This window comes from Peromyscus maniculatus, chromosome 12 (assembly GCF_049852395.1).
Source record: "Peromyscus maniculatus bairdii isolate BWxNUB_F1_BW_parent chromosome 12, HU_Pman_BW_mat_3.1, whole genome shotgun sequence".
Lineage (NCBI taxonomy): Eukaryota > Metazoa > Chordata > Mammalia > Rodentia > Cricetidae > Peromyscus > Peromyscus maniculatus.
In genome coordinates, this window is record NC_134863.1 from 26603508 (window position 1) to 26617814 (window position 14307).

The 14307-nt window shown below is 52.6% G+C and overlaps 1 protein-coding gene across 1 annotated transcript in view; it reads left to right on the forward strand.

Moving 5' to 3' along the window:
• Positions 1–14307, forward strand: part of Adcy5 (adenylate cyclase 5) — a 146548-nt gene that overhangs the window by 112197 nt on the left and 20044 nt on the right. The window contains exons 8-12 of the mRNA XM_042259244.2: positions 1927–2067; positions 6058–6080; positions 6931–7075; positions 8124–8221; positions 11563–11650. Coding sequence (XP_042115178.1) covers positions 1927–2067; positions 6058–6080; positions 6931–7075; positions 8124–8221; positions 11563–11650 — 495 coding nt within the window. The remainder of the gene's footprint in view (positions 1–1926; positions 2068–6057; positions 6081–6930; positions 7076–8123; positions 8222–11562; positions 11651–14307) is intronic.

Here is a 14307-nt window from a genome sequence, read left to right on the forward strand (position 1 = left end):
TTGACCCAGGCCCTCCTGAGGCTACCCTGTGTTTCTATCTTCTCTCTCCCCTCTATATTTCTATCTAAATATTTCTCACTTCTCCCTGCTCAAAAGTACCCTGGGGGGGTGTCCCTCACATGTGCACATACGTATGTGAGAATGTGTGTGCCGTGGCATGTGTGTGGAGGTCAGAGGACAACTTGCAGGAGTCAGGTCCTCCCTCCAGCATGCTGCTCCTGGGGACTGAACTCAGCCGTCTGTCAGGTTGGCCGTGAGCGCTTTCACTGGCTGAGTCATCTTGCTGGCCCCTACATCTCTGTTTCTGGAAACTGTCTTCCTTTCACTTTCTGGTTTCTTTCTTCTTTGTCTCAGCCCACATCTGCCAAAGTATAAAAACTGAATTATTAGTAGACCTCAGCATTCTATTTTTAATAGTGTCATGTTCCATGTTCTTAATTTGTAAAGCAAACGGAGCATTTTCTGTTTCTCCCCCAATTAGACACCTTGCTCTGTATCCAGTGGCCTTTGGTGCAGAAAAGCTCCCCGTGGCTTAAGGAGTAGGTCTGAGAGCAAACAGCTGTATGTGAGCACAGTTCAGAGAACCCTGGATGGAGGCAGTGCGTTTCTAAGGAGATGCGGGGCAGAAAGGACAGTTCCCATCTGTCCCGTACTGAGACAGAGAGCAGGCGGGTACTTTGTCCTGCACCTGAAGAGAGGTCCTGACTGCAGTGGCCTTAGTAGTGAGGTGCATCAGACACACCACCACCACCACCACCACCACCACCACCACCACCAAGAGGGGGAGGGAGAAAGTGTCAGGGGAGAGCAGCACTTTGGAAGGATCTCCTAAACATGTGCTTGTTCATTAGCCAGAATGTGAAGGGACTGAGGCCCTCCACATTCCTCCTTCAGGCCCTCCATATCCCTCCTTCAGGCCCTCCACATCCCTCCTTCCGGTCCCTGCTGCATAGGCCTCTAGCCTCCATTGCACCCTCCTGCCTTGAGCCTTCTGGGTCCTGGTTCCTCCAGCTGACAGCTAGTACCGAAGGCCTGAAGTAGAGACAGACAAATGGTGTGACAACCCCAGCCCTGGCAGTGTGAGCCAAGGAAGGCTTAAGTGTCCCCTAGACCCTATGTCGAACATCTACCTCTGGTGCCCATTAGAAATGACAGAAAGACAGACAGGTACTTAAGGAGCATTTGCCCATAGGTAGCTAGCCGAGTCCCTGTGTACTTACAGCCTTGCCGGCTCTGACTTTCCTAACTCAGTGACAGGGCTCTGGGAGCTGCTTTTGGAGCAGCAGAGGTCTCTTCTGCGGACAGATCCAGTATCTACTTCTCCCTCCGTAAGCCTCTAGGCACCTTCAGCCCTGGCTCTACCCACGCACGAAGCGATCAGCAGACCCTAATAGGCGCGGAACCCCACATTCCAGTGAATAGAACCTGCCAGGGATGGAGACCACAGCGCAAGCTGGCCCGGCCACCTGGGAGTCTAGAAGGGACGCTCAACCTTCCCATGAAGCTATCCCACTCCCCCCCCCCCACCCCCCGCCATCCCCCGTTAGAGGGAGGACAGGCTATATGATGGCAGGCTGCAGTGCATTTCTTGGGACTTCGGGAGCTTGGCCTTCAAGTGGCTTGAGAAGTCCCAGTAGAGAATCTTGTGCTCAGACTTGCAGGGAGCACTTCTTGCATGCGACAGGTGTCCCCACACCCCATGCTTCCTCATGAGACCAGCTCTCATACTTACCCTACAGCAAGCGCCCCCGACTTTGAGGGGAGCGGGTTCCAGGGCTGTGCAAGGGCGGCTGTTTCTCATTCTGCCTCGCCAGGTTCTTGTTCCTGGAAAGAGAGCGAGGGTCTGCGCACCGGGGCTCTTCCCGGAGCTCTGCCCCCCCCTTCCCCCCCCGACACACACACTGAAGCATCTCTGTTGCTCTTCAGAAAGAAGAGAAAGCCATGATTGCCAAGATGAACCGCCAGAGGACCAATTCCATCGGACACAACCCGCCCCACTGGGGGGCCGAGCGCCCCTTCTACAACCACTTGGGCGGTAACCAGGTGTCCAAGGAGATGAAGAGGATGGTGAGTCTCTGGTGGCATGGTGCTCCTGGGTTGGCAGCGAAGGCTGGCCCTGGGCTCTCAGCCTGGGGAATCTAGAAGGGAGGGAAGGAGGGGGATCACCCAACTTGATGCTAGAAAGCGAAACTCCCGACCCTGGCCTGGTTCTGCTTCATGAGTCCCACTATCCTATGGCTTGGGGACATAGCAGCAGTACCCTCCCCTTCCTCCTGGCAGAGCTTCCTGGTGCAGGCTGGCCAGACTCAGGGTACTACTAGGGCCTCTAGCAGCCTCAGTGTTGACTGGTGAGACCCCCATGGAGCTGGGTGGCACCGCATGCCGCCCCTTCCAGCCCTTAATGTATTTCCCAGGCAGTTGAGCACACACGCTCCTTATTTCAGCAGCCCAGAAAACCTTCCCAGGGCTTTTGGGCAAGTAGCCGGTGATGGCCCCTCTGCTTCTGTGCTGGGAAGCCCCCTGGCCCTGCTAACTAACACCAACCTTCTAGCCAGAGTGTTAGCCAATAGGTCACACAGCCACTCAAGGCCTTTGTCTACTTGGGGAACACATGCCCCTGGCCAACCCCAAATATAGTTTAGGATGCGTTGTTGGTTCACAGAGAGAAAATAAGAGGGATTCCTGGAAGCCAGGTGGCAATGGGGGTACTTTGACTTTCTGCCTAGACCTCAGCTCCCACCCCTGGGGACACTGCTCAGGTCAACGCCCCCTGGCTCTCGGGGGGGGGGGGGGGGGGGGAAGTGGTCTGCATTGAAGGAGGCTCAAGGCCCAGAGCAGGGTGTGTGGCCACTCTGTGAATAGGCTGGAGCAGGCCACTGGCAGTACGAGCCAGGTGTATAGAGCAGGCGAGGTGCAGCTGGAACCAAAGGGATGAGACAGACCCCCACGGGGATAAAGCAGGCAAGAGCTGGTGGCCTGAGGAAGGGGCAGGTTGGGGACCTGATGGCTCCACCCCTTGCCAGCTAACAAGTAGTAGGTGATACACATATACTGTACAGCAAAACAAACAAACAAACAAAACAACAACAACAAAAACCAAGAGCCTCTACTTCCACTTAAAAGTTTCAGGGTAGATAAACTACTGGTTTCTCTGCAAGAGAGAAGACAGTGGTGGAACCTGGCCTTACCCAGGGCTTTGAACTCAGACATCCACAGGCCCGACCTGTGCCAGCATGACCTGCAGCCACTCTGTCCTCCAGGGCCCTCCCCAAAGCAAAGAGCAGGCGTCCACTCCTCCTCGTTACTGCCTTGCTCCTAACTAATGCCCGACAGACTCTGAGCCCATATGATCAGAGGGTTTTGGGGGGCGGGCAGGAGGATAGAGGGGGTGTGGAGGGGAATCTGGAGTAGGAAGAGATAACAAGAAGAGGGACTTAGGGAGGTACAAAGGAACAAGAGGACAGCCAGCAAGCGACAAAGTAGCCTGATGGGAAACCAGTCTCCGTGAAGTCCTGGAGGTCTCCATCTTTCTGTGACATGTGGAATAGTCTGCCACCCCGGTTATTTCCTAGGCGATCTGGGCTGTGAGCACAGGTTTGGCAGGCCTATCCATCACTGTTAGGACAAGGAGCTCTGGAAGGGTTAGCAGTAGGGCCTGTGACTGGGGAAGGGACATCTCCAGAGGAGGCTGCGTCTCAGGGGAGGCTCCTGGGTGTTAATTGCTTCCCCCAGCAGGGGAGGAAGATCATGCAGAACAAGGTGCCCCATGCTGGCTGGGCAGAGCTTTCCTGAGGATACTGGCATCAAAGCCTCCTTTCCCAGCCCCACCTGCCCTGTGGGGAGTCTGGGCTGGGCACAGATGTCCTGCCAGCCACTGGCTTTGGCGGTAAACTTCTCAGAAATCTTTGAGGAAGATGCAAAAAGAGCCTTTCTACCTGACTTCTGGCAGATGGGTGAGGTTTAAAAAACAAAAACAACCCCCCCTCCCCCCCCCAAAAAAAAAAACCACTGAAAAGTACACAAACCTGAAAGTAGACCACTGGAGATGGACGGTTTGGAGTCACTGAAGCAGTGACTGCAGATAGAAAGGTACTAATCCGTGGCCGGCAGTCTTGTTCTTGGGCATCTTTATGGAGCTTTTACTCAGCTTTCCAAGCACTGTGCTGAGCTGGGCTTCTGTGCTTGAATGCATCCCTTGTCAAGGCTTCAAGGTTGTATATTAATAAGTGGCTGACAGGGACAAGTGTGTGAACTGAGCTTATCTGGTTAATCCAAGGATGCTCTCTCTGCCTGCCCGGCTGGGAGACAGGCTGGGACCAGCAGGCTGAGAGAGGTGAAGGGACCCCCACCTTAACACTAGTGAGCATGGACAGTGGAGTGTACCCAGTTCACTAGACGGAGGTTTAGGTGCATGGATGCTTGGGTGGGTGGATGGATGCTTGGGTGGGTGGATGGCAGAGGTACAGGTGGAAGCCATATGGGTCCATGCTGCACCCCTGAGCCACAGGCCAGCCTGGACAGTTCGTAATGGCTGTGCTGAGCTGATTTGTGGATAGCAATGTCTTCTACCTTGTTGTCAATGCCCTTCAGCACATCCGAAACAGCCTACACCAACACGGCATCCCCTAGGTGCTGAGGTTCAGTCCAGCTCTGCTCAGCACAGGGAAGAAAGTGTGTCCTCTGCAGAGGCCAGCAACAAGGCACTTTGGGGTAGTTTTGATCTGTAGACATGGACCTGTATCTGTATAGCACTGTTGTTCCCAGCTGTGGAGTTAGCTTGTTGCTGGCTCATAGGGTGAAATTCTGGTCTGGAGGCTCATGGTGGCATTTTGTGGACAGCTTGCCTGTCCAGTTCTGCTTCTGGTGATACTGAACTCATTGAGGGGCCATGAGAGCACACACATGGGGTTGTCCCCAGACAAAACACTCAGCTGAGTGACACCCACTTCTACAGCTAGGAGATAGTCTAAAGATTTTCAGAGGGTGAGGACAAGGGTCTGGCTGGTCTGGGCAGACAAGTGGTGGATTGGCAGATCATCCCAGACCAGGCGTAGCATCAGAGTAACAGCATGGGACCCCTGGAGGCTGCTGAGGTCCTAGGGAATCCTCCATGTCACAGGGATGCCAGGTCTCCTCAACACCTGCCAGCCCTGAGCTCATGAGGAAGTCCTTTTTGGGGAGGCTGCCAAGCCAAGTACTCAGCAGGAATGAAGGGGGTGAGACAAGGATCTGTTTGGACTTCAGGGTCCCTCAGCACTTGCTGACTAGTGTCCACACGAGGTCCTCCTCTGTTCCTGCTCTGACAGTCTGTGCTTTACCTGCAGGTCCGGAGCTGCTGGTCACTTTCACCGCCTCCCACCGCAGGGAACCCCCTCCCCCAACCCCACCATATCAGGCAGACCCCGATAGCCCTGCTTTATAGTGAGGTTCACAGATTACCTCTAAGGAGGGCTCTGTGGTCGACATCTGTCTGTCTCACCCTGGGCTTGTAGATTTGAACCACAGAAAGGCACTCATCCCCTGCAGGTGGCATCTGGGCTCCTTGCCTCCTAAATCCAGTCAATGCTAGCCTTGCAAGAACACATTCATTCCCAGATACCACATACATGGTTGTAGGTAACAGAACTGAGCTATCTGGGGGTGGGAAGCTGTCGGTTTCCCGTAGGTTTTGTGTGATCAGCGTGTGTGCATAGGTAGTGAGTGTGGGCCCGTGTAAAGTTCTGAGCAGCTCAGCAATTTCTCTTCAAGCCAGGGCTCAGGAGGAAGGAGGAACAGTCCAAGAAATATAAGGAGTCGCAGTGGAGAGGGCAGGCGTTGTGCCTGTGGAGAGAATGAAATCACAATGCACCCTGGCATCTAGACCAGAGCCTGTGCCTTAGGAAGGACCCACTGTGTTCACCGAGTGAAGGGAGGAGGGAGCCGTCATCCTGTGTGCATCATGGTACTCAACGTCAGAGAGCCGTGAGATGCAGCTGCCTCAATGGACCCCATGGCCACCACAGGCCTGTGTACGATCCTTGCTTACTGATCTCACATTCCTCTTTCCTTCTCTTTTAGGGTTTTGAAGACCCCAAAGACAAGTGAGTAGTATACCTATGGTTTTCCTCCTTCTCCCTTGGCCCCTTCATGTGACAGACTTTCAGCAGTGGCCAGAGCAGTAGCCCAGGAGGCCCCTCGCTCTCCATGGCTCCCTCAGGGAAATGTGGACCTTGTACACTGGCAGCAGGTGCTGAATGTACCCAGTGTCCAGAGAGAACATTCTCTTTCTCCTCTTGTGCTTCCCAGTTCTCAAGACTGCCAGAAACTGTACTCAAAGACCAGGTTCCACCTTGAGAAGTTAGATTTTTAAATTCAGCATCAGAAGCATGCTGCCCAAGAGGATCCTACTCCTGGTTCAAGTGGCATTTCGTCCATAGTCCGTGTGGTAGGAATCCACTCACCAGGTTTAGCCTTAGCTTCAGGATGAGGAGACAGCTAAAGAGTCAAGAAAGGAGCTTATCTGTTGGAATAACAATGAAATCTTCAGCCAGGTGGTGGTGGCACATGTCTTCAATCCCAGCACGTGGGAGGTAGAAGCAGGTCTCTGAGTTCAAGGCCAGCCTGGTCTACAGAATGAGTTTCAGTACAGCCAGGATGGTTACACAGAGAAACCCTGTCTCAAAACAAACAAAAAACAACCAGCCAAACAGACAAAAACAATGAAATCTTCAGTAATAATCTACAGTGCCAGCAATGCTCTGGGACTTGGGCACCTTCTGTGGTGCAGTTAAGAACACAGCCTGGTCGCAGTCCATGCTGTCCCTTCCTGGGGCACAGCACTCAGGGGGGGTCTGTCAGGTGTCTCTGGCCAGTCCAGATGGCTATACAAAGCTACCCATGTGACAGTGTCCCTGGGTGCCAGCCTGCCTATGTCTGCCCCTTGCTTTCCAGGAATGCCCAGGAAAGTGCCAACCCCGAGGATGAAGTGGACGAATTTCTGGGCCGGGCCATTGACGCCAGAAGCATCGACAGACTGCGGTCTGAACATGTCCGCAAGTTCCTCTTGACCTTCAGGGAGCCCGACTTAGAGAAGAAGGTATGGCACCAGGACAGAGGGCCCCAGCAGAACCAAGAGAGGAGGGCACAGGGCGCAGCCCACGGGATGGCTTCCTCTCACCCCCAGAGCCGGTGTCCTAATCTGTGACGCCACACTAGAACCCCAGGAGATGGAGTTCTGGGGAGATTTCCTTGGTTGGAAGGAATACATCTTATCACTGCTGGTGCCTCAGTTCCCTTATCTGGGGGATATTTAGCATACCTACTTCAGGATCAGGGTGAGCACCAACTGAGTTCTGTCTGTATCAGACACATACCACCCAGAGGTATCCACCACCTGAGGGTGTGTGGTAAATGTGCTCCTAACATTGCTGTGATCTCTGAGCCACCTGGTTCCCCGGGACCCATCAGAGCCTCCGGGTGCTGCATGGGTATGGAAGCCCTTTGTCCTGGCCTTAGATCGTGGTTGAAGGGCCCAATGGGCCACACAGTGAAGCGGTGACAGGGCTGTCACACCCTTCCCTTCGCCCCGTGTCCCACTATGTGGGACACAGCATCTGGTTGGAATGGTCTTGTAAGAGCCTCTGCCAGCATAAGTGAGGCAGGCCTTATGAGCAAAGCACAGCTATGAAAAGGGACCTGACTGATGTGTCCCTTCAGGGTGACCGTGCCAGCATTTATGTGGCTGGCTGGTGTCGTGGGAGGAGGTGAGACCCGGAGTTGGGACCTTGAAGTAGTCATGGGAGCTCCCTGAGTGAGCGCTTCCTGGAAGTAGAAACCACAGCAGTCTGGGGCCCACGGAGGGGCCACCTCGAGGGTGGGTGATGATCTGCGGCTGTGGTCATTACGAATTATGTTGACCTTGGGTCAGCCTGCATACAGTGGCTGGTTCGTCTCTCAGGCACTCGCACACAGGCTCCGCCATACAGGCATTTACACTGACTGCCCTGCGTCTAAACCTAGCTCTGCTCTCCATGTGTTCTCCGTCCTGGAGTAGGGCATCTTGGGCACCAGGTGACTAGACTTGGCTGGACTGGAGCAGACAGCGGGTGGGTTCACCAGAGCTCACCTTGCATTTCCCTTCTCAGTACTCCAAGCAGGTGGATGACCGATTTGGTGCCTACGTGGCGTGTGCCTCGCTTGTTTTCCTCTTCATCTGTTTCGTCCAGATCACCATCGTGCCCCAGTAAGTATTCCCACCCACTCACACTCCCTCATCTGGATGCAGGGTCCCCAGAGCGGGACCTTGCCCAGGAGGTCTGGGCGAGTGCTCAGGCTGGGACTGGGTTTCCTGCTTTCCTCTGTGGACCTAGGAGGTCAGGGGTCCTCCCTTTGGGCTGAGGGGGGTTGAGTGCTCACACCTGGGTAGAGACCTCACTGGGTACTTCTCAGCTGCACAAGGGACCCCTTTCTATCACTGTCCCCCACTCCTCTCATACCTGATTGAGTCACCCAGAGTCTGCCACTCTGGCTTCCAAGTGACCTTTAGCTCTTGGACCAAAAGAAAAAGAAAAAGAAAAAAAAGAAAAGTGTGTGTGTGTGTGTGTGTGTGTGTGTGTGTGTGTGTGTGTGTGTGTGTGTATCTTGAAAAGATACAGGATTTTAGGGTTTTTTTTTTTTCTATGACTGGGAGTATTTCAAAGGAGGGGCATTAGGAAGGCTTTTCACAAAGAGGCACACCCAGGCTCTGACAAAGACTGGCCGTCTCACTAAGGACCACCTGGAAACAGACAGAGGGCTTTTGAAATGAGGTTTAGATGATGGTCATTCACAGGAATCACACCTAGGAGAGAAGTGTGTTGTCCTATGTATGTGTGCATTCACGATGGGTGTGTTTATATGTATACGTTTTATTCTTTGCTATGAAATCACTAGAGCACATATAAGTCACATGACCAATCCCCACCCCTTACCTAGAACAATTATTAATGTTTTCCAGTATCTGTTTCAGTTACCTCTTTCTGATTTTTTTTTTCCCCCGAGACACCATTTCTCTGTGTAGCACTGGCTGTCCTGGAACTCACTCTGTAGCCCAGGCTGGCCTTGAACTCAGAGATCTGCCTGCCTCTGCCTCTGGAGTGCTGGGATTAAAGGCGTGTGCTGCCCAGCCTCTTTTCTGATTTTTACAAATAAACTTACAGACATTTCTCCCCTATGAGCAGTAGGCATCTATTTTAAGGACATTTCCCCCTTACACGTAGTATCTGACATATCGAATAAAACCAACGGCAGTTCCTCCTGCCACCTGGTACCCAATCCATTACAGATTTCCAAAACTATTCCCCAAATGCCTTCCTAGTTGATAGCTAGGGTCTGCTTGCGATCCATGTGGTTCACATGTGGCGCAGCCTTCCGAGCCATGCTTGATCTGAGGTGTCCCTCACCCAAACTTGATTTTTCTTTTTTTTTAAAAAAGATTTATTTATTTATTTATTTATTACAATATACAGTGTTCTGCCAGATCTCACTACAGATGGCTGTGAGCCACCATGTGGTTGCTGGGAATTGAACTCAGGACTTCTGGAAGAACAGCTAGTGCTCCTAACCTCTGAGCCATCTCCAGCCCCCGCACTTTATTCTTCTTGTTGAAATCATTGTAGATCCACTGCAAGGCTGTAGAGTTACGTGGTGATCTGCCCATACCCCCATGCATTTCCTCCTAGGGCTGACAGCCTCCTTTGCCATGTTGCAGCAGCCACAGCCAGGAACTCACATGGTAACCATGCTCAGCCTGTGCACCCTTACACCCAATTCTCATTTCCTCAGTTTCCCCTTTGTGCCCCTTTTTCTGTTCCAGAAGCCACACTGCCCCGGGTCCCACACTGCAGTGAGCTGTATGTCTCTTTCCTCTTCACGGGTCGGTGATAGTTCTGTAGCCCCCACTTTGGTGACTGTGACAGTGTTAACGAGACCCCACACATCTTCACAAGCCATTGCGCATGTGCGCGGAGGTCAGAGGACAACTTCCAGGTGTTGGATCTTGTCCTTTTCCTATTTGTGTCCCAGGGATCGACCTCGGGAGGTCAGGCTTGGTGGCAAGCTCCTTTATCCACTGAGCCGTCCTGCCTGCTCTACCTCTGCCTCCTTAACACCTCTTATTTTTGTGCCATTGGCTAAGTAAAGATACCCGTGTGTGTGTGTGTGTGTGTGTGTGTGTGTGTGTGTGTGTGTGTGTGTGTGTGTTTGTGTGTTGACCGTCAGAACACCTCAGGTGTAACCCAGACATTGGCAGCTGGCTGCACCCTCGCTGGGCAGCTCAGCCCATTCCCCCACATGAGGTTGCTCTGCGCTGTGGAACCGTGGGTCCTAACGGTCATTCGGCCCCATTGTTCTGTTGTGGCGCGGTACAGGTAATGACCACGTGTACCGGCGCGTGTCCGAGGCTTGTGTCCCGTTGCAGTTGACAGTCCTCTAGCTCAGGTGCACGGTCCTGACCCTTTGCCACTGGACTCTCGTGGCAGCAAGGCTTAGGGTGGGGCCGTGCCAGCTCCCGGCTCTCTTTACAGTGGCTAGCTCCGTCCCTGCCTGTGGCCACAGCTCCAGCTGGCCAAGGTACTGACTCGGGTCATTCCAACCGTGCCCTCTAGGGAGCCCTTAGCAACCACCTTCAGGGTCTTTCCTTCCTTCGGAAGAATTCTCCCCTTGGTCCCTTGTCAAGTCAGCTGAGTGTTGCTTTTGTGGAAGCCAGGAGCAGAGGTGCTGCCCGAGCCCTCCTGGGGACGGGCAGTATCCCCCTCCAATAGCCTCCAACCTGCCAACAACGCCTGGCATCTCCAGGCCACCCCTCCCCTGCAGCCTTGTGGGTGTGCCGCACCTGGACAAGCCGCTGCCCGAGGAGGGTAGTGGTGGGTTCGGGAAGGAAGAGCGCTAGCAGCTCATTTATCTGAGGCTTCCTACCCTGTGGCCAGCTCTCTCCTCCTCAGGGAAACTGGGACACTTTCCCCTTTGGACTGCCTAAGAATCGGGGAGCAAAGACTGAGCAGGGCCTGTTGTGGGGCCCAGCAATGGAAAGGGAGAGGGGCTATGTATACACACCACAGTGTCTCAGAGAGGTGCTGTATGGGCTGCTGGAGTGAGGCCCCTTTACCAGGTCCATTTGGGGCCCTGTTACCAACCTGTGAGTGCTGAGGAGTACGGATAAGCGGGTGACTTTTAAATCAGTTCTCCATGCTGCCTGGACGCACTCTGTGAATAGCTAAGAGGCAAACTGTTAATCGGGTGTCTTTTTAGTTCTCCATTGGCTCCTTCTGGGCTGCTGGTCCCCCGTGAGGGTGACCAGAGGGTGGGAAGAGCAGGAACGGACTGTATTGTAGCATTGCCGTACACGGGCCCTTGCTGAGAGAGCTCTTCTTGGGGGACAGTGGGAAGGAGGAGCAGTCGGCTTCTGGAGAAATGGAACTGTTTTCAGAGCTGCATGTCCCAAGAGCCCTGGGATCTGGGTCCGGACCGCCGGGCACCTCCCGGGATGCAGTGGGACTTCGGCTTCCTGCTAGGATGTGGCTCCTTCTCACCCTTTTAATCCCCCAGCTCCCTGTTCATGCTGAGTTTCTACCTGTCCTGTTTCCTGCTGCTGGCGTTGGTGGTGTTTGTGTCCGTGATCTACGCCTGTGTGAAGGTGAGTGTCCCTCAACATGCCATCCAGGGGGCCTCCTGTCAGCGGCAGAGGCCACTGTCAAGACTTGAGCATCACTCTTGGCCTAGGTAATGGACAAGGGCGTACAGGATGCTGGTCCATAGCACTTGACTGGCAAGCCTGCCTGGAGACTAGACTGTTCTTTGGCTGACCCGTTAAGCCCTTGGTAATCTTTGCCACAAGATTGCCATGGCTGCTTCTGTGTCGGATGGGACAAGATGGCTGCTAGCCAGAGCCTGAAACGCAGTATTGGTCAGTGAGCGTTCACTAAAGAATGTGTGTGGAGGAGACCTCTAGACACAGCCTTCAGTGGCCCCAGGTGCCCTAGGAGGGACATTCTCTGAGATTAGGGATGAGCCTAGCATGCATGTGAGGGATATGACCCCCAGAGAGGCACAGAGTTTTACATGGTCCAGACAGCGGACACCAAGGAGCCTGGCTTCCTGTTGTATATTTTATCTTAGATCTCTCTCGGGCATGCCAGGTCCCCTGTCCAAGTTGTATCTCTAGGCAGTCCTTGACCCCAGGCTATGTGTGTGTCATGGAAATCATGCAGGCTTCTGTTTCCCTTGCCCAGAGATCCTTTGTCCCCTCCCTTATTTCCATCAGTAGGGAGTCAAGGACTCTCCACCCTCCAAACAGGGCCCCTTCATTAATCAATTTGCTGAGTTGCCTTGTCGTTGAAAGTCTTGGTGGAGTGAGTGCCAGGTCTGGTAAGGACCTTAGGGATTATGCGTGGGGGTTCGAGGTCAGTCTCTGGAGAGTGGGCTACATGAGAAGGTGGTGGGTGGCTCCCGGTATCGGAAGGTGAACACTGGCTCTCCTTCCTCGAGGCTATGACCCTCCTGCTCTGTGCTCATTCACCTCCTGCTTTGGCTGTGGAGTGGTCAAGGCCCCTCAGTCTGTTTGGACCTAATAGACAGTTCACTCTCTTCATCCATGGACATAATGATAAGACACCAAACTGTCACAATAGGTGAAAGCAACTCAGTGTCCATCATCAGATGCCAAGAGATAACGTATGGCATGTAACTGTGATAGACTAGCGTTTGAGTGCATGGAAGCACAATGTCCTGTCACATGCTGCAGTGTGGATGGACTCTGGAGACACTGCTGAGTGAAAGAAGCTGGGCGACTCTGGTCACATACTGTATTACTTCAAATATGTCATTTTCTATGATAGGCAAATTCTTAAGACAGAAAGTAGATTAGAGGTGACCCACATTGCTGCCAGCGGAGAGTTGTTGCTTAATGCGCAATGTTTCCATGTGGGGTGGTCAAAGAATTTTGGCAATAGGTGGCAGTGATGGTTACACAATGTTGTGACTATAATGGATGCCATGTTAAAATGGCAAAGCTTTATGCTGTATTTGTGCTACAATAAAAAAAAAAAAAAACATTACAATAGATTGAGCATTTTAGCATGCCTGTAATGCCAGTACCTGGAACACTGGGGCAGGAGGTTAGAAAGTTCAAGGCAAGTCTGAGCTATATAGTGATAACTTGTCTTAAACACACACACACACACACACACACACACACACACACACACACACACACACACACACAGTTTTAAAGCATACCATAGCTAAAATACTCGAGTTATTTTTTCTAAATCCCAAAGAAAGGCTTACCTTTTAAATTGTGTGTGTGTGTGTGTGTGTGTGTGTGTGTGTGTGTGTGTGTGTGTGTGAATGTAGATGCCTTCAGAGGGCAGTGAATTCTCTGGAGCTGGAGCTGGAGTTACATGTGGTTGTGAGTTGCCTGATGTGGGTGTTGGGAGCTGAACTCAACTCTTTTGCATCTGTGTTAAGAAAACTCCACCTATTGTCAAGTCTGGAACCTGCTGCTCCAGGTTAGCGGCCACAAGTCAGGTAGAAGGGAGTCCTCACCCTTGTTCCCGCTGCCTCCTTCCTCACTACCCAGTCAACCACCTCTTCCGATTTGTTCCCACTCTGGAAAGCAGAGGAAGCAGGGGAAAATGATTCCCCTTACGAACAATTTCCACTAATTCTTCTTCCCTCTTTTATGCTGTGTGCTAAAATCCTATTGCACATTAAGATGTGTAAGAAGTAGCCAGGTATGGTGACATATTCCTGTCATCTCAGGTGAAGGCGAGAGAATCAGGAGTTCAAAGCCATCCTTGGTTACATAGTGAGTTTGAGGCTAGTCTGGGCTATGTGAGAGCCTGTCTCAAAACAAAATAATGTAAAAGGGATGCTTACCTTTGGGCAGATACACAGCAGGGAATAAATATTAACTGCTTTCCTCTTCAATGCAGACCATCTTATTGCTAAATCCCTGGAAGGCTGGTAGGGGTTGAAAGGACAAAAAAAAATGTTACTGGTCACCTTGTCTGGTGCTGACCAGAAGCTGACTGGACTGTAGCGCTCACAGTCATTCCGTGTTACCTTGAAAGGCATTCTCCTTCTACCAGAATGAATGATTTCCCCCATCTTATTTCCAGTTTTGAGAGGGCCTCAGATAGGGCAATTCCTCGGTTACTCTGGGCGCAGGTGCTAGCGAGCCCCAGCCAGGAAGCTTCTTCACTTCATCTGCTTTTCCATCTCGCACAAGCAGCTCAGGCTTCCTTCTTTATCTATCCCTTGTCCTCTTACCAAGAGATGCCCGAGGACAGG